This window comes from Ciona robusta, chromosome 10 (assembly GCF_009617815.1).
Source record: "Ciona robusta chromosome 10, ASM961781v2".
NCBI classification, from domain to species: Eukaryota; Metazoa; Chordata; class Ascidiacea; order Phlebobranchia; family Cionidae; genus Ciona; species Ciona robusta.
The window spans coordinates 71929-94606 of NC_143244.1; the positions used below are offsets into that span (position 1 = coordinate 71929).

The following is a 22678-nucleotide window of genomic DNA, read 5'->3' on the forward strand; positions in this document are numbered from 1 at the left end:
TCAAACAATACCAGTTGTTATGCAATAATATAATGTATAGGTAACATGTTAAAAAAATTAGAAGTAGGGCAAGGAAAAGAATGTTTAAACTTGATTTTCAAAGCGTACAGTATTATTTTGTGTTATTTACGTGTATTCCTATTTATAAATACACTCATTAATCAAAATTAACAATGATTTTAAACTGTACCGTCTTATCCTGTGCGTTTTCGAATTTGTAAAATTTCACTTGTTGTGCGGATCGCTAAATAACTCCTCGTGTGTTTTATTATATATTTTAATAAATTGTTGTCAATTAATAAAGGAATGATAGTACTAATTCGTGGTATTACACAAAAACCGTCATCTATTTTGATTTTGGAAATATTTGGCAATAAGTGCTTAAGTGTCTCATTTTCCCCCACTTTACTATATCTTTTATTTTTTATTATAAACAGTATACATAGTAATATATTATAAACAGTATGTATACTCAATATTTATTATTATAATATTAAGTAAATTGCCTAAGCGCTCTATAGTAAAAACTGAAGTAGATGTTCTCGGTAAAAAATGATTTCCTCGGCTGACTGACAGTTTTAACATTCTTGAATTAAACAAAACTGGATGAATTGCTACCAAGGGAAGATAAAAATGTTTTAGCAGAATCTAAATATTTATCAACGAAAATAAAGTGAAATCAGACATGGATTCTAAACCATCATCGCTTGATAACTTATAAACTTTATGGGGTTTCACCACCTAACATGCTATTGTTACATCTAGGGATGAAACGAAATTAAAATTACCCGGATTCGGCGAGTCCGGGTAATGAGAAACGTTACCCGGTCGAATCCGAGTGCCCGATGAGTGACGTCACAATAGCTATGCACCTTTCGTCAAGCCCGTACGAGCGTATGGTTATCTTACAAACGAAGACCCGTCCCTCGGAAATGGTAGGTTTCCAGAACGAGATATCGTAAACTGCCTAAATTGGTTCCAACACTGCTTTATATTTGATGTTTTCCTCAGTCAAACAGCATGTTAATTACGAAATAGTAGGGTTGTTTGAACCTGGCGATTTATAACGACATAATAGCAATTCCCACGCTGTTAATTTGCGTCATAATGGCGATTCACGCGTGGATTATTTAGCCAACAGGAGTTTAAATACCGCTTGAACGTTTGCGATCAAGCATTACACAGATTAAATACCGTTGTTTAATTTGTTAATGTATCTATTTTCATTATTTGGAAATACGAAATAAGAGATATCTTTGTAGACTTCATTCTTGATTCCCTTGACCACACAGTAAAACTTTCGCGAAGTACAGAATGCATCAATGTGGTCGGTTTATTTAGCGCGAAAATAAACTTATGTTTGTTACGTCATAGTACGAAATGTTACGTCAGGCTTTGTTGCGCAGGAAGATGGATTTAACGGGCCAATAAAACGTACAAATACCCTCTGTTTAAACCATTTTTTCCGTGTTATTAGAAGACGAACAACTAAAAAATGAGTAAAATTACCCTGACAGAGTAATTACCCGGCCAGGTCCGAATACCACGAAAACGCCGATACTCAACCGGGTGATTGGACCCGGATTTGACCCGCTGCATCCCTAGTTACATCACGAATACTTTATTCAATGAAACAAACATTTTCAATTTTACCTTTGCTTGACTTCCATGCAATCCTCGAAGCAAAGTTTCAACTGAAGCTTCATCTAAACCATCCATGTCGAGGTGCAGATCATGAGGAGTTGTGAAGGTGTTGAATGCGAACAAAACATCAGAGGCTTCTGTGGGATAACTAGGAGCCTTCATCTTAATAAGCTGTGGCATGCACTCTTGAAACTTTTGTGATATTTCTGCATCGTTGGCTTCATGCACCCAACCTGACAATCTGATCACTTCTTTACTTGTATAATGTTCAAGTGTAAATAAAGACTTGAGAATATTCTTCTTCTCCTCGTAATCTTTAATCGTCGAAGCTGGAAAAATCACTTTCAGATCTTCATATGAAGTGGAGTTACAAATACCAAATAAAAATCGTGTCACGACTTCCCAATGTGGATCTTTGAAAGTGTCCATACATCTGTGGAATTCTTCCTGTGGCATGAACAATATCATATGAACTGCGGCATAAAACTCGTGCGAGGTGAGATGGGTGAAGTAACTTCGTTTCTTTCCTTCCAAGATTCTCATTTTTAAATGATGAGACTTTTCAACATAGGTGTGCAGAAATATATCAACAGTTTGTTCGTTGATTCCTACTTCTTCAAAGTCGGCTTGCTGAAACACCAACTTTCTTTCGGCGAGCCCTTTGTATGCAAGGTGAGCAAGTTTAACCAGTTCTTGTCCAAGTTCCCGTTCTGACATGTTTGTTCTTACATGATCTGAAGCTTTGTAGTTGGTAAGAGTATGAATGAACACATCAGTCATTGAGTTGATCTCACGACCCGATGACACGCTTGAATGGAGACAAGCTACAATCTGAATACAATGGACTGGAATTGAACACAAAGCATCCAAGTTTGGACGCTCTGCCAATAACTTCTCCACATTTTCAAGATTGGCTTCACCACAGATCTGTTTAGTAAGATCCTTCTTTGCAGGTTTATCAATACCACGCACCTCAGAAACCAAACCTTGTCGATAATCAGGGTGAAGCTCGTAAAACTGACCTGGTCTTGATGTGATAACTTTCGCAGCATAAGGTAGAAGATTGCCCATCAACAAGTTCTTGACAAAGACCTCTGGTATTTGCTTGCTATCCAGTTGACATGCATGGAGCCTTTTGTTGGCTTGTTTTGTATACAGTTCATCCCATCCATCAATCAAAATAACAACATTTGGATTGTTGTACAGGAAACGAACCAAAGCTTTGTTCTCTTCATCAGAATGATTCCACTCACTCAAGTTGCCATACAGAAGAAATTCTAACAGAGTAACTTTCTTCTTTGGGTTAAAATTCTTCAGTGAGACATGGAACAAAATCTGCGTATCTGGTTTCACTGATTTATCTACATCAATACAGTTGATCATCTGCTTTAAAAGAGTGCTTTTACCAACCCCAGGTAGTCCAACTGCACAAACAATGTTACCATATTTCACTACATGCATGGCCTTTGCTTCAGGTGTATTACACTTCTTATTCGCTTCTTGTTTTGCCACTTGTTTTGCGACATCAAACAGTTCCTCAATCTGTATAGAACCTTCTGGTGTGTACATACGTTGCAAGTCCTCACGTTGGTTTCTATGTTGCTTCCATTCATCATCTAATATTTGTCGGACCTCGGTTATTAGAAGCGGAACAGGCTTGGTGATACGACCTGGAACTGAAACTCCCGCTGGCAAGAGGGCTTCTCCACGGACTTCATCTGTTCTTTTCCTTGATTGCACTTTAAAATTTTCAACTGCAGAAATAATAGAACTTAACATTAAAGGTTTAAACTACGAGGAATTGCAAAATCAAGCTAAAATGAATTATTAATGCAAACACATGCCCAAAAAACAGACGCATTTCTAACAACTTTATTCTTTACAATAAAAATCAATGTATTGTAGCACCCTAAGTGACAAGACAGTTGAGTTGTGTTTTTCCAATAATTGGTTGAAACACAAAGTGTGTTCACCTTATGTTACATAACTCACCATAAGCTTGAGCATTAACAGTTGTGGATGGGGGATGGTCAACTTCATTTGGGTTGATTGGTTGTTGTTGATGTTGTTGTTGTAAACACTGTTGTTGCGGATATTGTAATACTTGTTGTTGTTGTTGTACACTTAGAATTGGATTCACAGCTTGTTGTGGATATTGTAGCATGTTTACATTCCGTGAAACGTTTTGCACTGTTTGCTGATGATAGTGGTGGTGGTGGTGGTGGTAATGCAAATTTTGTGTTTGTTGGTGAAGATGAAGTTCATTTTGTGTTTGCTGGTGAAAATGAACATCTTCTGGGTTGTTTATCGTCACAGGTCGCTGCTGATCATTTGTTGCAACGGGGAGAGAGACGGGGCTAACCTTAAGCAGAAGAATGCAACTTGTTTAGTGAAGCTAAGCAACAGCAAAGTTCACAAGATCGCACTTATATAATGATAGACAACCAAAACAGAGTTAACATCCAATGAATGAAGATTGTAATTCACCTGAGTGGAGTTAGGAGCAGGTATGGACACATCTTGTGAACTTGAAGTTGGAGAAAGTCGGGCGATCTTAACACCTCTAGATGTTTCTGGATGAGCTATTCTCTTCCGACCCTATTGATAAATCATTAATACAATGAATGAATGAAGATTGTAATTCACCTGGGTGGGGTTAGGAGCAGGTATGGACACATCTTGTGAAGAAACAGTAGGTTGAGGTTCACTTATTGAAGGATGACTGGTGTTATCGTTGCTTGATGGAAGATTGTCATGAGAGCTTTCCACTACTTCATGCTGGGTGGAATAATTAAGTTAGAATATATTGTATACTTCACTGTTGGTTAAAATATTTCCTGATATATTGGTAGTATATGTTAAAGGGAAACTGAAATTAAATTTTAAACTTGGTTTGCGAACAGCAGACAAAACTGAATTACACAAAAACCAATTTAAAACTGTTTTTGAGTCATTTGTATTTGCACCGATGACATCACATGTGCCGTTTGAGCGCTCCTACGATGGGAAACTGCGTAGAATAGTGTCTATTAAAGGGGCATACTAACAAAACACTAAAATCTTATACCGGTACTGGTGCAGGGAAATACTAAGCTTCTTTGTAAAGTAAATTGTTTTCTATGAATTCAAGTCACGAATAGGATACAAGGCACTAGGGATGTGCCGAGCCGAGCCCGAACTCAAAAGCTCGTGCCCGAGCGTCTCCTTTTTTGACGCTCGGCGCTCGGCTGAAAACTGGGCCGAGCGCCGAGCCTTATGCTATAATGTTGCACGCGAGAGCGAAAAATATTAAAAATGAAAAAAGTGAAGCTACTAAGAGATAACGAGACTAGTCAGCGTAGCTTTCTCTTTAATTATTTTTCGTTCGTTGTGAATTTGCTCTCTCGCAAGTAACGAATCGCAACGTCAGCGAATTTGCCGGTATCGAATTACAGCAGGTGTCGAATTACACGAGCGCCCAATGTTTTCGTATCACATTTTAAATAAAAAGCCAAAAACTCTTAAACTTTTTTATAATGAAATAATATAAATTGCTGCAACCACGGTTTTGCAACCACAGAGTTTTGCAACCCCTAAGCCACCTTCACCGCAGACACGCACGCAGCCAGAAAGTGCTAAGACGCACACACACGCGTTGCATTCAATATAACATTCCTTCGCTTGGAATTAGAACAATTTTTCATTCAATTGTTACGACACGTGTCCTATCGCAACGTAACTATTAATTATGACGTTTTATAATATAACAATCGGGAGGAATGTGCCCACTGCCCAAGTTGGGCAGCCCAACCAACCACGAGATCAAAACATCGTGTATCAGCGTCACATTTTTACACTCTGCGCCGGCGTATGAAATAAAGGAAGACGCATGCGGTAGCATACATTCCACACGTAACAAACGAAGCAATCGTTGTGAATTTATTCTCGTGAAAAATGACGTAATGAAACTCTGGTTCTCGTGCGGCGCCATCAAACGATGTTTTTTGGCTTCTGTCCAAGCTCGACCGGGACGATACTTTGTAATATCATATTACAATTTATGTTGGTTCCAATTTACTGATAGCGTCGCTCCTCGCTCTTATATTTGCACCAATTAAAACTCACATAAACGCGATTTACCTGCATTAAACTAATCATCAGAAACAAAAATTATACACAAACTACAGATCGTATGGAAGCGAATAAAACACGATTGTTTTCCAACAATCTCGTTTGTGATGTAACGATCGTAAAGGTTTATTCTGACGTAAATAATCGTTACATTATCCAAGATGAACATGCGTAGAAACTTGCTAGTTGTGCCACTGGCTGTAACAGTTATAAATAATTTTTTAATTAAATATTTTTTGTATGAATTTTACATTTTGCAACAGTAGGAATTATGAAAAGCGAGACGCGTCTTTAACCGCAAACCACGTGTTCTGTGTTATTTTGATTAGCGGCGCTTTTCGGCTTAATAGGAACGCATTCTCGTACGCCTTTCTCCTTGATGACGTCACAGATGCTCGGGCTCGGGCTCGTGCCGAGCTTTTCGTTGAAGCTCGGCGCTCGGCGAACCCGAGCTTTTTCAACTTCAGCACATCCCTACAAGGCACACAGAGGCACCACGGGACTACTGTTACACTGTTACGTACCATGATATGTTTATTCATACCATGACGGGGTACACGTAGGGGACACACAACAAAGGGGACACAGAACGAAGGAAGTGCACGAAGGGGGCACATGAGGAAGTGGACACACAAAGGGGGTAGACGAAAGGGACACATGACAAAGGGGTCATACGAATGGGACACACGAAAAGGGTACGTAAAGGAGAGCACACGACAAAGTGGACATCAGAGGGGGAACGCGACGAAGCGTATACACAACGAAGGGGCCCACGAAAGGGGCACGTAGGGATGCACATTACAAAGTACAGCAGTTGTATGAAGTTAGGGCATTTGGCCAATAAATGTGGGATCTGCGTACACTTTGCGATACATCTCGATCAAGCGTTGTCGATCGGGACCCCTGGTTGGTATCCCAATTGAACAGGTTGCCAATGGTTGGCTGTCTAATCTAACTGTATATCCAATGTCTATATATCCAATGGTTGGCTGAACAGGCTGCAATGGAGCGCGCGATGATGGTCGATGTTGCGGAATGGAACAAATGATGAGTCAGCAAGTATTGCATGACTCGTTGAAAGGGAAATGGGAGCTGGGAAAGATGGAACAAACGCTTAAGGTTGGTGGTGTGTGCTTACCACACCATCTTTTTTGAGCAGCTTCGCGTACACTTTGCGAACTTTGCGATAATGCATCAGTAAAAAGTAACAACTTGAGCATACATCTTAAAGAGCCCCCTGGTTTTCCAAAAGATAGACGCCTAAGACACTTGGTACACTGCGGCAATATGTACGGTGTTTCATAAAGCAACAGCAAAGTTCACAAGATCACACTTATATAATAACAGACAACCAAAACAGAGTTAACATCCAATGAATGAAGATTGTAATTCACCTGAGCGGAGTTAGGAGCAGGTATGGTCACATCTTGTAAAGAAACAGTAGGTTGCGGTTCACTTATTGAAGGATGACTGGTGTCATCGTTGCTTGATGTAAAAGCTTCATGAGAGCTTCCCACTGCTTCATGCTGGGTGGAATAATTGAGATTTAATTCAGGAATATATTGTTGGTTTAAACCAATGTATTCCAAGCAGTATATGTTAACCAATTGTTACCATCACCTAACTTGCTTAATAGAGATACAACTAATAATGGTACTGGTGCAGGGGAATACCCAGGCTCTAAAGTAAATTGTTTTCCATTGGAAATTAAACTGGATTAAAAAGAGATCACAGATCTAATGCATGAGCACGGTATAAACTAATTAGCATATTATTAATTAACCCTATCACTACATCGAATTTTAGTCGCCATTGGTGACTGTGGAGCAGTAGATAGAATGCATTTATACGTGTATTATAACTAATGAAACTTATGACGTATGACGTATGAGCAGTGAGTGATTGGTAAAGAATATGTGTAAATACGCTTTGTACAACTCCTGTACCATGTGTTTATTGTAAACTTACACTAGTTAACGTTGTCGTCGCTTAAAAACGTTTGTTTTCATAAATTTTGACAAACCGTAATCACGCAGTAATTAGGTAATGTTTGAAGTTAATATTATTCATATTGTGGCGCTGCATAATGATTTATTGCGAGCAGTAAACTAAAAGAGCGAAAAAACAAAAGAAGCTTGTACCGAAGATAACGATAAGGAAAAGACACTCGTCTACGCTTCGGTGCACACACGCTAATTGTGCGGTTTTAAATCTGAAAATTTAGTTAAAAATTATCAATATATAATACGATTTGATTTCAATCAAGAGAATAATAAATAAACGCTAAAAGTGAGAATTAATTTAAGTGCGGAAAAAAATCGCCCTATCAGCAACAACTACAACAACAACGCCAAGAACAACTGTTCAACGAAAAAGGATCTATATGACCACTACTGTGCTCAGATAGGCTATTTAGGCCCAACGATTCGTTTTAATCTCTTTGGGCCCAACTTTACAAATACTGTGTTTTTAATAGGCTAGTGATAACTTGTAAGCGGACACGAGGTGTATGAAACAAAACACCCGTGTTATAATGCCTGTCGAGAATAAATAAATGGCAAATCTTGAAACATTGATGTACAACCTACAAAACTAACATTAACAAACTAACTGGCAAAAAAAACCTACGTAACCAACAATGACATCACAAACACTGCGTAATAAACACTTACTTGTGTTTGGTCTTCGTCATCCATGTTTTGGTATTAAAGCTTTATACACAAACACCTAAAGTTGCCATTACATTACAAATACCCTATGTGATTGTTGTTTCACCTGCAACAAAACATTAGTCGGTGTTAGCTAGTAATCCAAACAAGATGTGCCAGTCATGTCAGCGCTTATTACATAATCACGGCCAGCAGTTTGTATTTCCGCATAACCTTTGTTATAATTTCAAGGTTTCATAAAGATCAAGTTTACGTAATTTTGTAGAAACTGATTTTGTGGGTTATTGTTTTTCCATCATGAACCAATCTTTGTATCAAACTTCTAAAGCCGACTCTCATTGTATGGGTCGTGTCTTTACGCAAAGTTGTCTTCCAATTATAACTTGGTTTGTTTTAAACTTATATTTGCAACCCAATGTAAGTTGCTTCTTATAAGGTTGATCAGCTACGCTTTTTAACCAAATGCCCTTTCACTTATTTTACCCTTAGCGTGTTGTCTTACCATTAATCGGACAACACTAAAAGGAGGGATAGAGGGACAGGGGGACGGAGGGAAACTGAGTACTCAAAGGAGGGAAGGGAGGGACGGAGGGAAAATACCGTTACTAAAAGGAGGGAAGGAAGCAAAATGGAGGGACGGAGGGAAACTATTTTTTACCCAAAATAAGTGGAGGGACGGTAGGGAATGGTGGAGGGACGGAGGGAAACTAATTTTTTACCTCAAATAAGTGGAGGGACGGTAGGGAAACTGGTAGAGGGACAGAGGAAGATGGTGGAGGGACAGAGGAAAATGGTGGAGGGACAGAGGAAAATGGTGGAGGGACGGAGGGAAACTAATTTTTTACCTCAAATAAGTGGAGGGACGGTAGGGAAACTGGTGGAGGGATGGAGGGAAACTATTTTTCACTCAAAATAAGTGGAGGGACGGTAGGGAAACTGGGGGAGGGACGGAGGGAAACTATTTTTCACTTAAAATAAGTGGAGGGACGATAGGGAAACTGGTGGAGGGACGGAGGCAAACTAATTTATTTACCTGAAATAGGTGGATGGACGATCCACCAGTTTCCCTATCGTCCCTCCACTTTTTTGGGCGAAAAATAGTTTCCCTCCGTCCCTCTACCAGTTTCTCTACCGTCACTCCACTTTTTTTTGGACGAAAAATAGTTTCCCTCCGTCTCTACACCAGTTTCCCTACCGTCCCTCCACTTATTTTAGGTGAAAATTAGTTTCCCTCCGTCCCTCTACCAGTTTCCCTACCGTCCCTCCACTTATTTTTGGTAAAAATTAGTTTCCCTCCGTCCCTCTACCAGTTTCCCTCTGTCCCTCCGCCCATAGGGTTTAAGCAAAGGAATTTTTGTTTCCCTTCGTCCCTCCATTTTGCTTCCTTCCCTCCTTTTAGTAACTGTATTTTCCCTCCTTCCCTCCTTTTAGTACTCAGTTTCCCTCTGTCCCTCCGTCCCTCTATCCCTCCTTTTAGTGTTGTCCCCATTAATCCCGATCTCTTCATTATTTTAGTTAAATATGAACCTTGTCATTGTAATTGAAGGAATAAATATAAAATACGTTAGTCAATCAATAAACGAGAAACCACATCTTATAAACATAATCCATCGCTAAACGCCTTATACACCCTATCCGCAACAACAACAACAACAACGCCCTATCAGCAACAACATGACAAGGTTCATATTTACACTGCGACTGGCAGGAGAAAGGCACGACGTGAAATCAAATCCCAATTTGAAAATCGCTACAAGACTGGAAAGAACAAGTGGTTTTTCTAGAAGCTTCGATTCTAAATGCTAGAAGAGTGTGACTGTATCACATTTCATTATTTAGTTAAAACGCTTTGGACTGTACTTTTTTAGTTTAATCATGTTTCGCAGTTTTTTTGTAAAATATTTATTTCCAGCAGCCACTACAATCACCAAAGAGATTTTAATAACCGAAAATAAACTGGCAACACTGTAAGCCAATTCAGGATCTTCCGGGAGTCGGGGTTTTAGTCATGCCCTGTCTACGTAAACTTGTCTTCCTATTATAACTTGGTTTGTTTTAAACTTATATTTGCAACCCAATGTAAGTCGCTTCTTACAAGGTTTAATAGTCACGCTTTTTAACCAAATGGCCTTTCATTAATTTTACCCTTAGCGTGTTGTTATAACCACTGTTGTTTTACCGTTAATCCCGATCTCTTCATTATTTTAGTTAAATATGAACCTTGGGGTCCTACTAAAACACGCCCGGCGGGGCCCGGTGGAAAAAAATATACTAAAACACGCCCGGTGCGGGGCCCGGTGGGGCCCGGTGGGACCCGGTGAGGACCCGGTGTTACGAGTCATACTAAAACACGCCCGGTGGGGGGCCCGGTGAGTATTTCTTGAAAGGGGAGCTTTCCCTATGCAAGAGCCACCAAAATACGTGTGTGAAACAGAACTTGTGAAAAAATTGGAAGATATTGTCTGTCTTCAAAGCATAAAGATGGCGATTTTCGGTGATAGAAATTACATTCTTGCTTCGCACGTCATCGCTGAAACAAAATGTGCATAGGAAATAAAACATGATGATGAAAATGGACACGTAATTCGCAAGTCCTTTAATTATCGCTCTGCTAAAACGGAAACAAACGTGGGATCGCGCTACTGAGGGCTTGTCCGAATACGTAAAAGCCTAACACGCTAACTAAAAGACACATCATGTCTAATATTTACATTTTTCGTTTTAAAAGTTACATTGTTCGTCTTTTAAAGTTTTTAATAATAAAACTTCGATCAAGTATAAGTGTATGTATAGTACTGTGGCCTCAGGTAGGACACTTATAGCACATATAGTAGGGTGGGGTAAGATGGGACACCTTTTCATTCTGTTTCTCGTCCCATTTGGTAGTAAGCAAAGAACATTCAAAGAATTATAAAACTATATTCTTACGACTCCCATAGAACGTTGTTAATTGTTTAAAACACGAACAGAAAATTTGGATCTTATGTGCTAAAGGTGTCCCGTCTCCCCCCGTCCTACTATAATATTTAAATATCCTGATCGTGTTTTAAACAATTAACAACAGTCTATGGGAGTCGTGAGGACATAGTTTTATAATTCCTTGAATGTTCTTTGCTTACTACCAAATGGGACGAGAAATAGAGTAAAAAGGTGTCTCATCTTACCCCACCCCCTATTAACCAAATTTAACGAATAAACTTTTGCTAAAAATACAGTTCATTATGTAAGTGTACAACGAAACAAACTTTGTACATCCATAATCAAAGTTAATTTTCAAAAAAATCAACTCGGGGGTCTCATTAGGCTAAAAATCTGAATACACGCACCACATTTTGGTGGATCTTGAATAGGGAAAGCTCCCTTTTCAAGAAATACTCTCCGGGCCCCCCACCGGGCGTGTTTTAGTATGACTCGTAACACCGGGTCCTCACCGGGTCCCACCGGGCCCCACCGGGCCCAGCACCGGGCGTGTTTTAGTATATTTTTTTCCACCGGGCCCCGCCGGGCGTGTTTTAGTAGGACCGGAACCTTGTTATTGTAATTGAAGGGATAAATAAAAAATACGTTACGTCAATCAATAAACGAGAAACCACGTCTGATAAACATAATCCATCGCTAAACGCCTAATACAAGTTGCCATCAATACCTTATACGGTTAAACAATATGACGTCGTCACACAGGATTCCCAACATTGCATCCTAGTTGTAACTACGATCATATACCGTGTATTTTTAATAATTAACCACAACCATAGATGTATTATATATGATATCTATGATCTGAGCCTGCTGCTGACCATTAGCAAACGTACATCGGGATAATATTATTACGTCGTAATTAAGCGCGCCGTGCCACAGTGGTTATCGCCTTGTGCACAAAAGATTTAGCACTTGAAACCGACCATAGTAAAGCCCCAACCCAGTGGTCCCTAATGGGTTGCTAGAATCCAGATTGTCAGCCATACATGAAAACAATCACCCACAAAGTTACATAAGTGGTAACTTGCAAGCGGACATGAGGTGTATGAAACAGAACACCCGTGTTATAACGACTGTCGTTGCCCCGCCATGCGAGGATAAATAAGTTACATACGGGGTAACTTGTAAGTGGGCACGCGGTGAATGAAACAGAACACCCGTGTTATAACGACTGACGTTGCCCCGCCACGCGAGGAGCCGAGGATAAATAAGTTACATACGTGGTAACTCGTAAGTGGGCACGAGGTGTATGAAACAGAACACCTGTGTTATAACGACTGTTGTTGCCCACCATGCGAGGATAAATAAGTTACATACGGGGTAACTTGTAAGTGGGCACGCGGTGAATGAAACAGAACACCCGTGTTATAACGACTGACGTTGCCCCGCCACGCGAGGAGCCGAGGATAAATAAGTTACATACGTGGTAACTCGTAAGCGGGCACGAGGTGTGTGAAACAGAACACCTGTGTTATAACGACTGTCGTTTCCCCGCCATGCGAGGATAAATAAGTTACATACGTGGTAACTTGTAAGCGGGCACGAGGTGTATGAAACAGAACAACTGTGTTATAACGACTGTCGTTGCCCCGCCATGGAAGTTACATACGTGGTAACTCGCAAGCGGGCACGAGGTGTATGAAACAGAACACCCGTGTTATAAGGACTGTCGTTTCCCGCCATGGAAGTTACATACGTGGTAACTCGCAAGCGGGCACGAGGTGTATGAAACAAAACACCTGTGTTATAACGACCATCGTTGCCCCGCCATGCAAGGGTAAATAAGTTACACACGTGGTAACTCGCAAGCAGGCAGGAGGTGTATGAAACAGAACACCCATGTTATAACGACTGTCGTTGCCCCGCCATGGAAGTTACATACGTGGTAACTCGCAAGCGGACACGAGGAGTATAAAACAGAACATCGGTGTTATAACGACCGTCGTTGCCCCGCTATCATGCGAGGATAAAGGAGTTACAACCATGCTATTAAACATTCATACAGAAGTTACTTTATAAGTTTTCTATATTAGACAACAAAATGGTTCAAATTTTAAAACAAGACACCAGGGTTACATTGTTATAACCCCACCTAGCGGTTAGACATGCAACAACATTTATATGAACTGTCAACGTACAAAGTTCCAGCTTCAAAAACAAAAACTTTGGAATCAAATCTGCCTAATCATGATAAATTTGCATAAAATTTACAGTGAGCGACGCAACAGTGAAAGAAATGATTGAAAAGTTCAAATTTATTTCAGTAAATTGACATGAATACGCTCGGCACCGAGCATGAGTTTTAAACGACCGGTTTCTTTTAATTTCTTTCCATTTTTTGAAACTTTTCGAATCGTTAGTTTCGGAACACCATTGTCTTTCCGGGAAAGCGTTGAGTCATAATTAATCGACGTTTTTCCATTTTGGATTTCTGTTTGCCCCCAATCTGAGGTTTCCCCCGTTTTAACACAGTCCGAACCCCGCATTTCTACACACAATGGTAGAAACCCATTGTCACTCCATAAATTACGAGCTTTTGAACTTTGACCTTTTGACCTCAATTCCATTGGTTCCGCGTGAGTGCTTTCCAACCGTGGTAGTCTCACCTCAGCCTTTGGTAAGAAATCTTCGGTAACTTTGTTTGATTTCTGCACTGTGGAAAAACGGGGAAGAATTTAGTGGGGTCTTCAGTAAGGCACATATCACACGAGTTACATGCGGTACAACCGTACAAGTTTCATTTGGATTTATGTTGGGGTGATGGGCCTGCTTGTGTAAAATAACAAGGACCTCACCCATATAGAATAGAAAATTAAATAAAGGGTTTATATTTACAGCAAACATAAGATACACGCAGTCCCAATATTATCCCAACCAGCCAATAAACTTCTACCAAGTTACCAACCAAACACCAAACTCACCATCAGGTTTGCCATGGAAAGTTAAACGTGGACTTCTACGCACACTAGTGCTATCTTGTGGTTCAGATTTCGATCGATACGGGAGTAACGAAGCAGTGAGGGCTCCGTAACGAATCCCCTTGGATATAAAAGAAGCGTTGCCGTGGTATTGATCCGATAGTTTTATTGGAGGTGTCTGCTTGCGACGGTGTGTTCCTACTTGAGGGGAATCACCCTTCTCATAGTAGTATGGTTCGAACAAGTTCGTGTAGACCGAAGTTTTTTGACGCTTTGCGTTACGCACCACTGGAGACGCGCTACGCTTCACTGACTTTGACAATCGAACCGTGACGCCACGTATTTCCTCGGATGACGTAGATGACGAATCAAAATCGGTGACACTTCTTCCCGATTCGCTACATGTAAAATACTCGGAGCTATCCTCGGAACTCATGGAGAACTCACTGCATGAGGGGGAGGGATCGCGTTTCACCAGTTTGTGGGATGAAGGAAGCTGGAGGATTCATATATATAGGTTGGGGTAAGATGGGACGTGTCATAAATAAATAGTGGGTTGGGGTAAGATGGGACGTGTCATAAATGAATAGTGGGTTGGGGTAAGATGGGACGTGTCATAAATATATAGCAGGTTGGGGTAAGATGGGACGTGTCATAAATATATAGTAGGTTGGGGTAAGATGGGACTTGTTCATTCTTGTTCCACCCCATTTTGCATACACCACATTAAACCCACTTTATTTGATTTTCTTTCCTTCTGTAATCGATGTAACCTTTTATCTGTTTCACGAAGTCCATATTTATTACTAAACGTCATTGGAACGTCGGATTTAGAGCCGTCCTTTGGCCGGTATGCACCAGTTTTACGTCTGCAACCAAAACAAACATTGCATGACTATTTATGCTTTGTTTAACTAAGTGATGAATTAACAATTAAATGTAAACCATTAACCTTTTAGACACCCACATGTTTTTATATATGTTACTTACTTATCGTCGCATGGCGGGGAAACGACAGGTGTTATAACACGGGTGTTCTGTTTCATACACCTTGTGCCCGCTTAACGAGTTACCATGTATGTAACGCAATTGCTGTTAAGTATCTTGCCCAAAGACACATATTTTAACAATGGTAGCAGCATCGAGCCTTCATCTCGTAACACTACAGACATAGCTCCAACAACTATGCCCACCATGTTGTTTCAACCACAACCCACCTTTCACATGTCTCACATTCACAGAAACAGTTTTTATCCCCAAAGAAAGATTCTCCATAGAAACAAGTGATTTCCTCCCCTGGTGAAATATCGCGCAACACCCGTACACACGCAGTGTCGCGTCCCGTTGATACAAAACAACAATTCGGTCGGCAATCTGGGGACGGAATTAAAAAGTTATAATTACTCTGTAGGTGTCTATACAAACAAGCAAGGCCAAACTATTTACCACATCACTTATTATCATTATCAGTCCTAATATAACCATAACAACCAATATGAATACAACATTTATTTCATTTGTTTCGTTTAAAAACTGAAACCAATTTTAGTGATGTCAGAACTTGTAAAATGAAAGTGGTATCACTCATATACGAGGTGTATGTAAGTGTCATGAGTTCTTGCTTGGGACCATAAGCAGAGGTTTGCCCATAATAAACAATACGTGGCTCAAGATTGACCTCTAAGGAACTTCACCAACATTTACTTCAATGCAATGCAATAAACTATAGGTGTCCACCCAACCACATATACCAAACCACAACCCCCCAACCCACCATGGTTAATAAAGGAAGCAGGTCCCAACCAGAGTTGTGCACAGTTCTTCCTTGTAGAGAACATCACACTGAAGTCATTACGGCCAGGCACCAACAAACTACTCTCATCATCTTTGGTTAACTCAGCAATACAACCAACCAACAAGTTCATCTTGTCATTCTTACACCTGGGAAGATATGGTTGGTTCAAATATACAATGATATAACAGGGGTGTGCCTGGATATTATGTAGTGATTTATCGTTAAGAAAGGGTATATACCAAGATATAGTGAAGGTAACATAGGGCAAGGGCACAGCAAGATTATATGTTTGTTATGATAAGTGACAACCTTTTCAAAACACAGGGGAGGCATGGATAGTTAGAAATGTATTCCTTTGACACAAATCATAACAATAAGATTTAGTATACATAGGGCCAAAAGTGGAAGGTCTTAAACTATGTCAATTTTAACAAGCATATCTATACACTTGTGTTTAGCTTTGTTCAATTATCAGCAGTAATAGAAGTAAATCCACCAACCAATCTCGGGTTGAAACTATCTTTGCTCCACCATCCTCCAAAGTATATCGGTTGCACGGTTGGATGGAGAACCCACATTCGGGATCAAACATGCCCAAGTACCGGAAAACATGGTTTTTGAATACCTTGGGAAATAATTTTTATTAATCTACTGCAGAAATTATTGCATTATTCTGTATGGCTGAGGTTTTGCAGCACGCCAGGGATTTAGGCCACAGTTGGCCCATTGCCACTTTATAGAGTTGTTATACAATACAATCCTACTAAATAAATAGAAAAACATGAGTAACTGGGTTTTCTTTAACTGTTGCTCTGTTCACGGCCCTGTTTGTTTAACAGGCCGATTGCTACAAAGTGGGTTATTTATTGAATGAAGCAGAGAGCCACGGGTGTTGTGTCTTTGGACGAACCATGAAAAATTGAGAAATATTGACATAAAAGCAATAAATGCAACAAACCTGTTGTTGTCGACTTGATTTATTCATGAAATACAATCTTGACCATTCGCCCGATACCAACTTGTTATAAGTATCCTCGTAATTTGGAACAAAATGAAATTCTTCGATTGTTATCGCAAGTTCATCATTACGGCCACGCACTGATCGGAATCTATATAAGATATCTATGTTATTTTATAGGATATCTATGTTATTACATAGGATATCTATGTTATTATACAAGATATTTATGTTACTGTACAAGACATCTGCGTTACTTGACAATCATCGGCAATATTTACATAACAGCAGTAACATAGTCATAAATTTTCATGTATATAACATACCCTCGTTTTCCAAAACATAGACACACATTATTATTCACACCTTGTGTTCATCTTATGCGTCGCGAACCCAAGATAAGGATCAAGCACAAGCGAGGTGGCGAGGTCATCGTTGTCGCATAATTCCCTCGCATTCATGTTTGTTGAAGGTGAATACTTGGATGTATGTTGCGATATTTTCGCAGGAGCGCAGTTTAAAGGGGAAACCACCATGATTATGGTTTCTGCGGGTAAAATAATAAGTTAACCAACAGGTCATCTTCGGGTGAAATATTTCAGGGAACTAAAAATCTTTTGTCTTACAACTAAGCTAGCGGGAAGTGTTAAAGGTTGGTGGTTAATGTGGGGGGGGATTATTTACAAGCACTTATTTTAGATAAAAACTATAAAACAACTTTGATTGTGGACATGGGAACACTAACTGTTGCCAAGTGCCCAAGTCAAGTTAAAACTTCCTTAATAATGGCAGTTCGTGGGTAAAATGATAAATATTAACTTTCATTTTAAAAGGGAATGCCTTAACGTTGAAACAAGTGACGCCAATTAAACTTAAAATTTCAAATTTAAATGACTGCCGTCCTGTTGACCCCTCTTAACCCGAATAGGGTTCTAAATAATTTCTGAACAATAAGTTCTCCTTTTATTAACTCTAGCAAGTCAAATTTACCAAATATTATTCAAATAAATTGTGAAAATACGTAAACATAGTTTAATGAATACATTAATTACCGATACAAACAATTTATTTGTCAAATTTAAACCACAGCGACCCCCCACAAATACAGCGAACGCCCCTAACGACTTTTCTGACGTCACCAAAATTTGGGCGGCAGCTTCAACAACGATAAAAGCGAGAGACGAGATTTTGCGAAACTTAAATTTATACCGATTTCTCGCTAAAACTTTGACTAAATACTGAAACTAGAGCAAGATTACAACAAAAACTAACCTCAGATGCCAGAAAAGTTGAAAGTTTTATCAGCAGAAATGAAATTAAAGCAATTTTTTGTCGACTCTTTCGCTAAATTGAGTTTTTCTATTTGAGGTCGATCGAGGAAATGGCGACGTCCGCCATTGTCCACGTCACGTGATGTTACTCCGCCAGTAAATAGATCCGGATAGTGATATCTACGCCGCTTTTAAATGCATTGCTATATTAAATTTCAAGAATTAACGAAATTAATTAAAAATAACATTACAAAAACTTTAATTTATTTTGTATTTTAAACATTTCATATTCTATTTGTGACCTATGTTATTGTTTCTTTGCGGATGAATATATACGAGTGAGTCGTTTCACGTGATCTATTTACGTCACAGGGGCGTTCAATCTTACAACCAAAAGGAGGTTCAAACCGCGGGATTTTCCAGAATACAATTTGAATTTAATTTTTAATTCTAGGAAAGTTACTTACGTTACCGTGTCACTGGATTCGTATTATGCGTATTATTTACATTTTGTACGTTATCACACACGATTATTTTACCAAAATATCTTTCATATGTTGACGGAGCTGTTAGTATAAAATGCCCCGAAACGTTGAAATTAAAGCGAAAATTGATAATTTTGACAATTTTATTCAACGCGTGACGTCACTAAGCGGCGACAATGGAAGCGTTCTAGAACAACAAGATTTCTTCTACAACTGCGCCACCGGGCGGTTAAAATTGAGGTCATGCACGGAGGTTGGTTGCTATGGTTACAAAATAATTAGATTCATTATTGTTTTAATTCAAATAAATGGTTTTACTAGCGACTTTGCCGATATTTCTTTGTTTGTTTATTATAATGTCCCATACTTTATTATTATGTTTCTAATACGAGGTGTATGTTTATTATTCGACCCATATTATAACCCACCCACCCCAAACAGAACGGGGTCAATCGCAGTCAACTTATATTCTACACGCGCCCTGATTCAAACGGCCCAAAACTTTCCTCTTTTATTGTCACACCTGTTCAAGAACTTAAGACAATGGATGACATATTGACGTCAACAATGGGAAGAAAGGGCATTGTGACGAAACAAAGGACCTTGTTTATGATTGGTCAAACCCGTGTTCACGTGGATAAAGTGGAAAGGTTGGGAAACTACATGGAACTGGAGGTGACGTTGGTTGTCTATTTATTTATGATCATTAAATATGTGGATGAATGTAACTTGTTTATCCTCGCATGACGGGGTAACGACGGTTGTTATATCACGGGTTTTCTGTTTAATACACCTCGTACCCATATCAAATAATTTTAAAACATATTACGAATATTCAATGAATTTACTCACTGATTGATCGCCATCTTCAGGTCATGTTGCGGGTGGATCAATCGCCAGAAGATGGCGCTAAAGTTGCGAACAATTTGATGCGAAAACTTGAAATATCAGAATCCCAGCTTGTGGTTGGTGCGTACATGGACCTTATAAATGCGCGGGAATAAGTTCAACCAATCACCTTCGTCCTACAGAGTTATTGACCAATCACAGCCGTTTACGGAAATTTAAAATTCACTGCCATTTTTCAATAAAATTTCCAAAACAAAAACAAAAGTTAATTAATTATTACGTCACATTACCATTTTATAAACATAAATGTGACGAAACAATAGAACATTCTAGAAAGTGCGAAAATGGAATATGACGTAACAGCTGCATGTCATCATCGGCTGCTTATGTGCTAACGATAAGCATTATGACGTCACAGTCGTGAATATGTTAAGACAATCAGACGTCGCGAAACTTCATTAAACAGGAAGGAACGAACGCCATCAACTTTATTACTGACTGAAAAAAATATTTAAACCTAAGTTTAGCAAAAGATCTTTCTTTAAGTAAACTTAGTTAGCGTAGAATATACAGAAGAATTACTTAGGTTATCGGGAGGTGTTTCAACGACTAGCATTTTCTGCTTATTTTAGTTGTTTTAATCAATTTTGTCTTAGCTAAATGTATTCAAACACATATGTACGACTTATAGAGTTTAAGTTATGTTATAGTAGGGTGGGAGAAGATGGGACACCTTTTTATTCTATTTTATACAACATACAAAGAATTATAAACCATATCTCCACGACTCCCATAGACCGTTGTTAATTGTTTTCAGAATATTTGGATATTATGAGCTAAAGGTGCGGTCTTGTCTTTCCTCTCTCTACTATTTATTATCGATGTATATATGTTTATTTATGTAAAGCAACAAAAAAGTCATCTAGCCAATGCCTCTTCACAGGGAAACCAAAGAGCTTCTCCAGTTTCAAACTTACGCTTAAATATAAAGGATCCAACTTACAAACCAATAAATCAACGCTTGAAACAACCAACAAATACAATGTCGGAACATCGTCAGCGAACTGAACGTCACGTGCAAATCTCGCCTTACGAACGAAGCTGGGACACTTTCTATGATATGCCCACATCTAGTTTATTCGACCAGGTGACGTCATGTTTGATTACGTCATACTTACTTATGTCATAAACATGATTTCTCTCGTTGTCGTTTTTGGTAAAATATGTTTGATATATTTTCATTTCTTCGTCGTCAAACACCGGTGTTCTGTTTCATACTCTTCGTGCCCACTTTTAAATTACCACGTATGTAACTTTGTGGGTGATTGTGTTCTGTATAGCCGACAGTTTAAACGACCCGTTAGTAACGTCGCCGTGATAAATGTCTTGCCCAAGAATACACATACGCCAGAAATGGTAGCAGCGTCAAACCTTGAAACCTCCGGGTTAGGTGAGAGATAACTAACCACTATACACTTGTTCAACCATTTTTACCTTTTATCTAGGACTTCGGTTCGGCTCCAATGTCAGCCGACTTTGATCTCGCTCGGCAACGATTCTTCCGTGATCCATGGACCGTTAGAGGGCGCCCTATAACAGCGGGAGTTCCCCTTGTACCCCGAGCCCCCATGGTGACGCGACAATTAAGCGGGGGGATGTCCCAGGTATAAGAACACTTTTAATGTTTCTGAAAAATAATGTCCAGTCATGCAAAGTTACATGTATATTGCTTAGTCATATTTATAACCATTATGATGTAACAATGCGAAAATTCTTTTATGGGCATTTATACACGACCCTTAAAATTCCTCATTTAATTAATTTCCAGGTAACCACGGACGAAAACAAGTTCAAAGTAACTTTGGACGTGAAACATTTCACACCGGAGGAAATCACGGTTAAAACTGTGGATGGTTCGATTGAAGTTCACGGGAAGCATCACGAAAAGGAGGACGATCACGGGGTTGTATCACGAGATTTCACGAGAAAATATACGATTCCTCCAAGTAAGTTTACTTGCTTGTAAATTTATGAAGTAGGGTGGGGGAAGATGGGACACCTTTTCATTCTATTTTCATGAAGTAAACAAAGAACATTCGAAGAATTTTAAAACTGTGTCCTCACAGTTCCCATTGACCGTTGTTAATTGTTTAAAACACAATCAGAAAAGATGTCCCATCTTTCCCCACAGTACTCTATATACCAAAAATATCGACAATTTGCGAAAATATGATAAAAGTAAGTTAATCCTACAAAGTTTGTGATAATTTGATTTCGTATTAATTAAATGATTTGCGCTTTACGTATTTTTGTTGGGTCGATTGGAATTTAAAATAGTTAAGCTGTAATTATCGTGGTAATCCCAAGCCTAAGGTATAACACGGCACTTATATCAGCAATCCTTGTAATCAAGCTACGTTTACAAATATCTGCGCTGAACAACGCTGGCTGTAGATATTTCTTTGTTTGTTTTTTATACACTGAGGCGAGCTACGCTGTAGTATAAACGCCGCTTAAAAGAACGAACAAAGAAATATCTACGCTGAACTATAGCGCTTTGTAAACTTCGTTTTTACGTCACAATAGGCTAATCAACGAAGCCTCGAACAATTTTCTTTTTGTTGATGACGTCGTTATCGTCATAGAAATCATATTAAACACTAATTTATAGATTACAATAGTTGTTCATTGTTGACGTCATAAACAAAGCACGCGATGTACTTAATATGACGTCATAATTCTTTGCAGACGTCGACCCATTGACTGTGACGTCATCATTGTCACCCGATGGAATTCTAACAGTGGAAGCACCGATCCGCGCGATTCAAGCTCCTACGTCACTTCCCGTGCAACATTTGGAACCGGAAGCCACCAAATAATCGACCATTGTTACGATGACGTGAACTTTGTGACGAAACAATCGCGGTGTTTAGCTACGTCATAATCCCACTATTGTGAACGAACAATAAAAATTTCAGGCAAAACATGGTTTCTATGACG

The 22678-nt window shown here is 39.3% G+C and overlaps 4 protein-coding genes across 16 annotated transcripts in view; 2 read left to right on the forward strand and 2 right to left on the reverse strand.

Annotated features, from left to right (window-relative positions):
- Positions 1-10606, reverse strand: part of LOC149729190 (uncharacterized) — a 40891-nt gene extending 30285 nt beyond the window's left edge. For 4 of the 12 annotated variants that reach the window (XR_016385854.1, XM_089886810.1, XM_089886809.1 and 1 more), the window contains exons 1-7: positions 9457-10604; positions 8427-8529; positions 7149-7280; positions 4291-4422; positions 4090-4242; positions 3637-4006; positions 1654-3398 (exon numbers count right to left, since the gene is read on the reverse strand). Coding sequence is in view for 11 of the 12 variants with exons in the window: in XM_089886810.1 (XP_089742936.1) it covers positions 1654-3398; positions 3637-4006; positions 4090-4242; positions 4291-4422; positions 7149-7280; positions 8427-8450 (2556 nt within the window). In the remaining variant the exon portion in view is untranslated. Of the gene's footprint in view, positions 1-1653; positions 3399-3636; positions 4007-4089; positions 4243-4290; positions 4423-7148; positions 7281-8426; positions 8530-9456 lie in introns of all 12 variants that reach the window. The other 8 variants (XM_089886802.1, XM_089886808.1, XM_089886800.1 and 5 more) reach the window with 5 other exon arrangements.
- A 2804-nt stretch (positions 10607-13410) lies between these two features.
- LOC149729192 (histone-lysine N-methyltransferase KMT5B-like) lies at positions 13411-18491 on the reverse strand. Of its 2 annotated transcripts, none has more exons than XM_089886817.1 (9): positions 18346-18491; positions 17440-17620; positions 17074-17224; positions 16616-16740; positions 16095-16261; positions 15538-15694; positions 15057-15189; positions 14324-14816; positions 13411-14055 (listed from the first exon to the last, which is right to left on the reverse strand). In XM_089886817.1, the coding sequence occupies exons 2-9, from the start codon at positions 17607-17609 to the stop codon at positions 13658-13660; spliced, it is 1794 nt and encodes a 597-aa protein (XP_089742943.1). In that variant the 5' UTR covers positions 17610-17620; positions 18346-18491; the 3' UTR covers positions 13411-13657. The 2 variants fall into 2 exon arrangements, with proteins under 2 accessions (XP_089742943.1, XP_089742944.1); XM_089886818.1 differs by having other exon boundaries at positions 13411-14050; positions 18346-18490.
- Positions 18492-18655: 164 nt separating this feature from the next.
- On the forward strand, positions 18656-19942 carry LOC149729193 (uncharacterized). Its single transcript, XM_089886827.1, has 3 exons — positions 18656-19082; positions 19271-19504; positions 19702-19942. The coding sequence occupies exons 1-3, from the start codon at positions 18924-18926 to the stop codon at positions 19831-19833; spliced, it is 525 nt and encodes a 174-aa protein (XP_089742953.1). The 5' UTR covers positions 18656-18923; the 3' UTR covers positions 19834-19942.
- A 262-nt stretch (positions 19943-20204) lies between these two features.
- LOC149729194 (alpha-crystallin A chain-like) lies at positions 20205-22662 on the forward strand. The gene is made up of 5 exons (XM_089886824.1): positions 20205-20520; positions 20622-20825; positions 21184-21342; positions 21507-21684; positions 22427-22662. The coding sequence occupies exons 2-5, from the start codon at positions 20721-20723 to the stop codon at positions 22555-22557; spliced, it is 573 nt and encodes a 190-aa protein (XP_089742950.1). The 5' UTR covers positions 20205-20520; positions 20622-20720; the 3' UTR covers positions 22558-22662.
- Positions 22663-22678: the final 16 nt, after the last annotated feature.

Coding starts and splice junctions, on each gene's coding strand:
- LOC149729192 (XM_089886817.1), bottom strand. CDS start 17,609: ATGGTGGTTTCCCCTTTAAACTGCGCTCCTGCGAAAATATCGCAACAT. Junction 16,262..16,615: donor ATAGTTTCAACCCGAGATTG/GTTGGTGGATTT, acceptor ATATCTTCCCAG/GTGTAAGAATGACAAGATGA. Junction 14,056..14,323: donor TTTCCATGGCAAACCTGATG/GTGAGTTTGGTG, acceptor GTTTTTCCACAG/TGCAGAAATCAAACAAAGTT.
- LOC149729193 (XM_089886827.1), top strand. CDS start 18,924: ATGCCCCGAAACGTTGAAATTAAAGCGAAAATTGATAATTTTGACAAT. Junction 19,083..19,270: donor AATTGAGGTCATGCACGGAG/GTTGGTTGCTAT, acceptor CACCCCAAACAG/AACGGGGTCAATCGCAGTCA. Junction 19,505..19,701: donor GAAACTACATGGAACTGGAG/GTGACGTTGGTT, acceptor CGCCATCTTCAG/GTCATGTTGCGGGTGGATCA.
- LOC149729194 (XM_089886824.1), top strand. CDS start 20,721: ATGTCGGAACATCGTCAGCGAACTGAACGTCACGTGCAAATCTCGCCT. Junction 21,343..21,506: donor TAAGCGGGGGGATGTCCCAG/GTATAAGAACAC, acceptor ATTAATTTCCAG/GTAACCACGGACGAAAACAA. Junction 21,685..22,426: donor AAAATATACGATTCCTCCAA/GTAAGTTTACTT, acceptor AATTCTTTGCAG/ACGTCGACCCATTGACTGTG.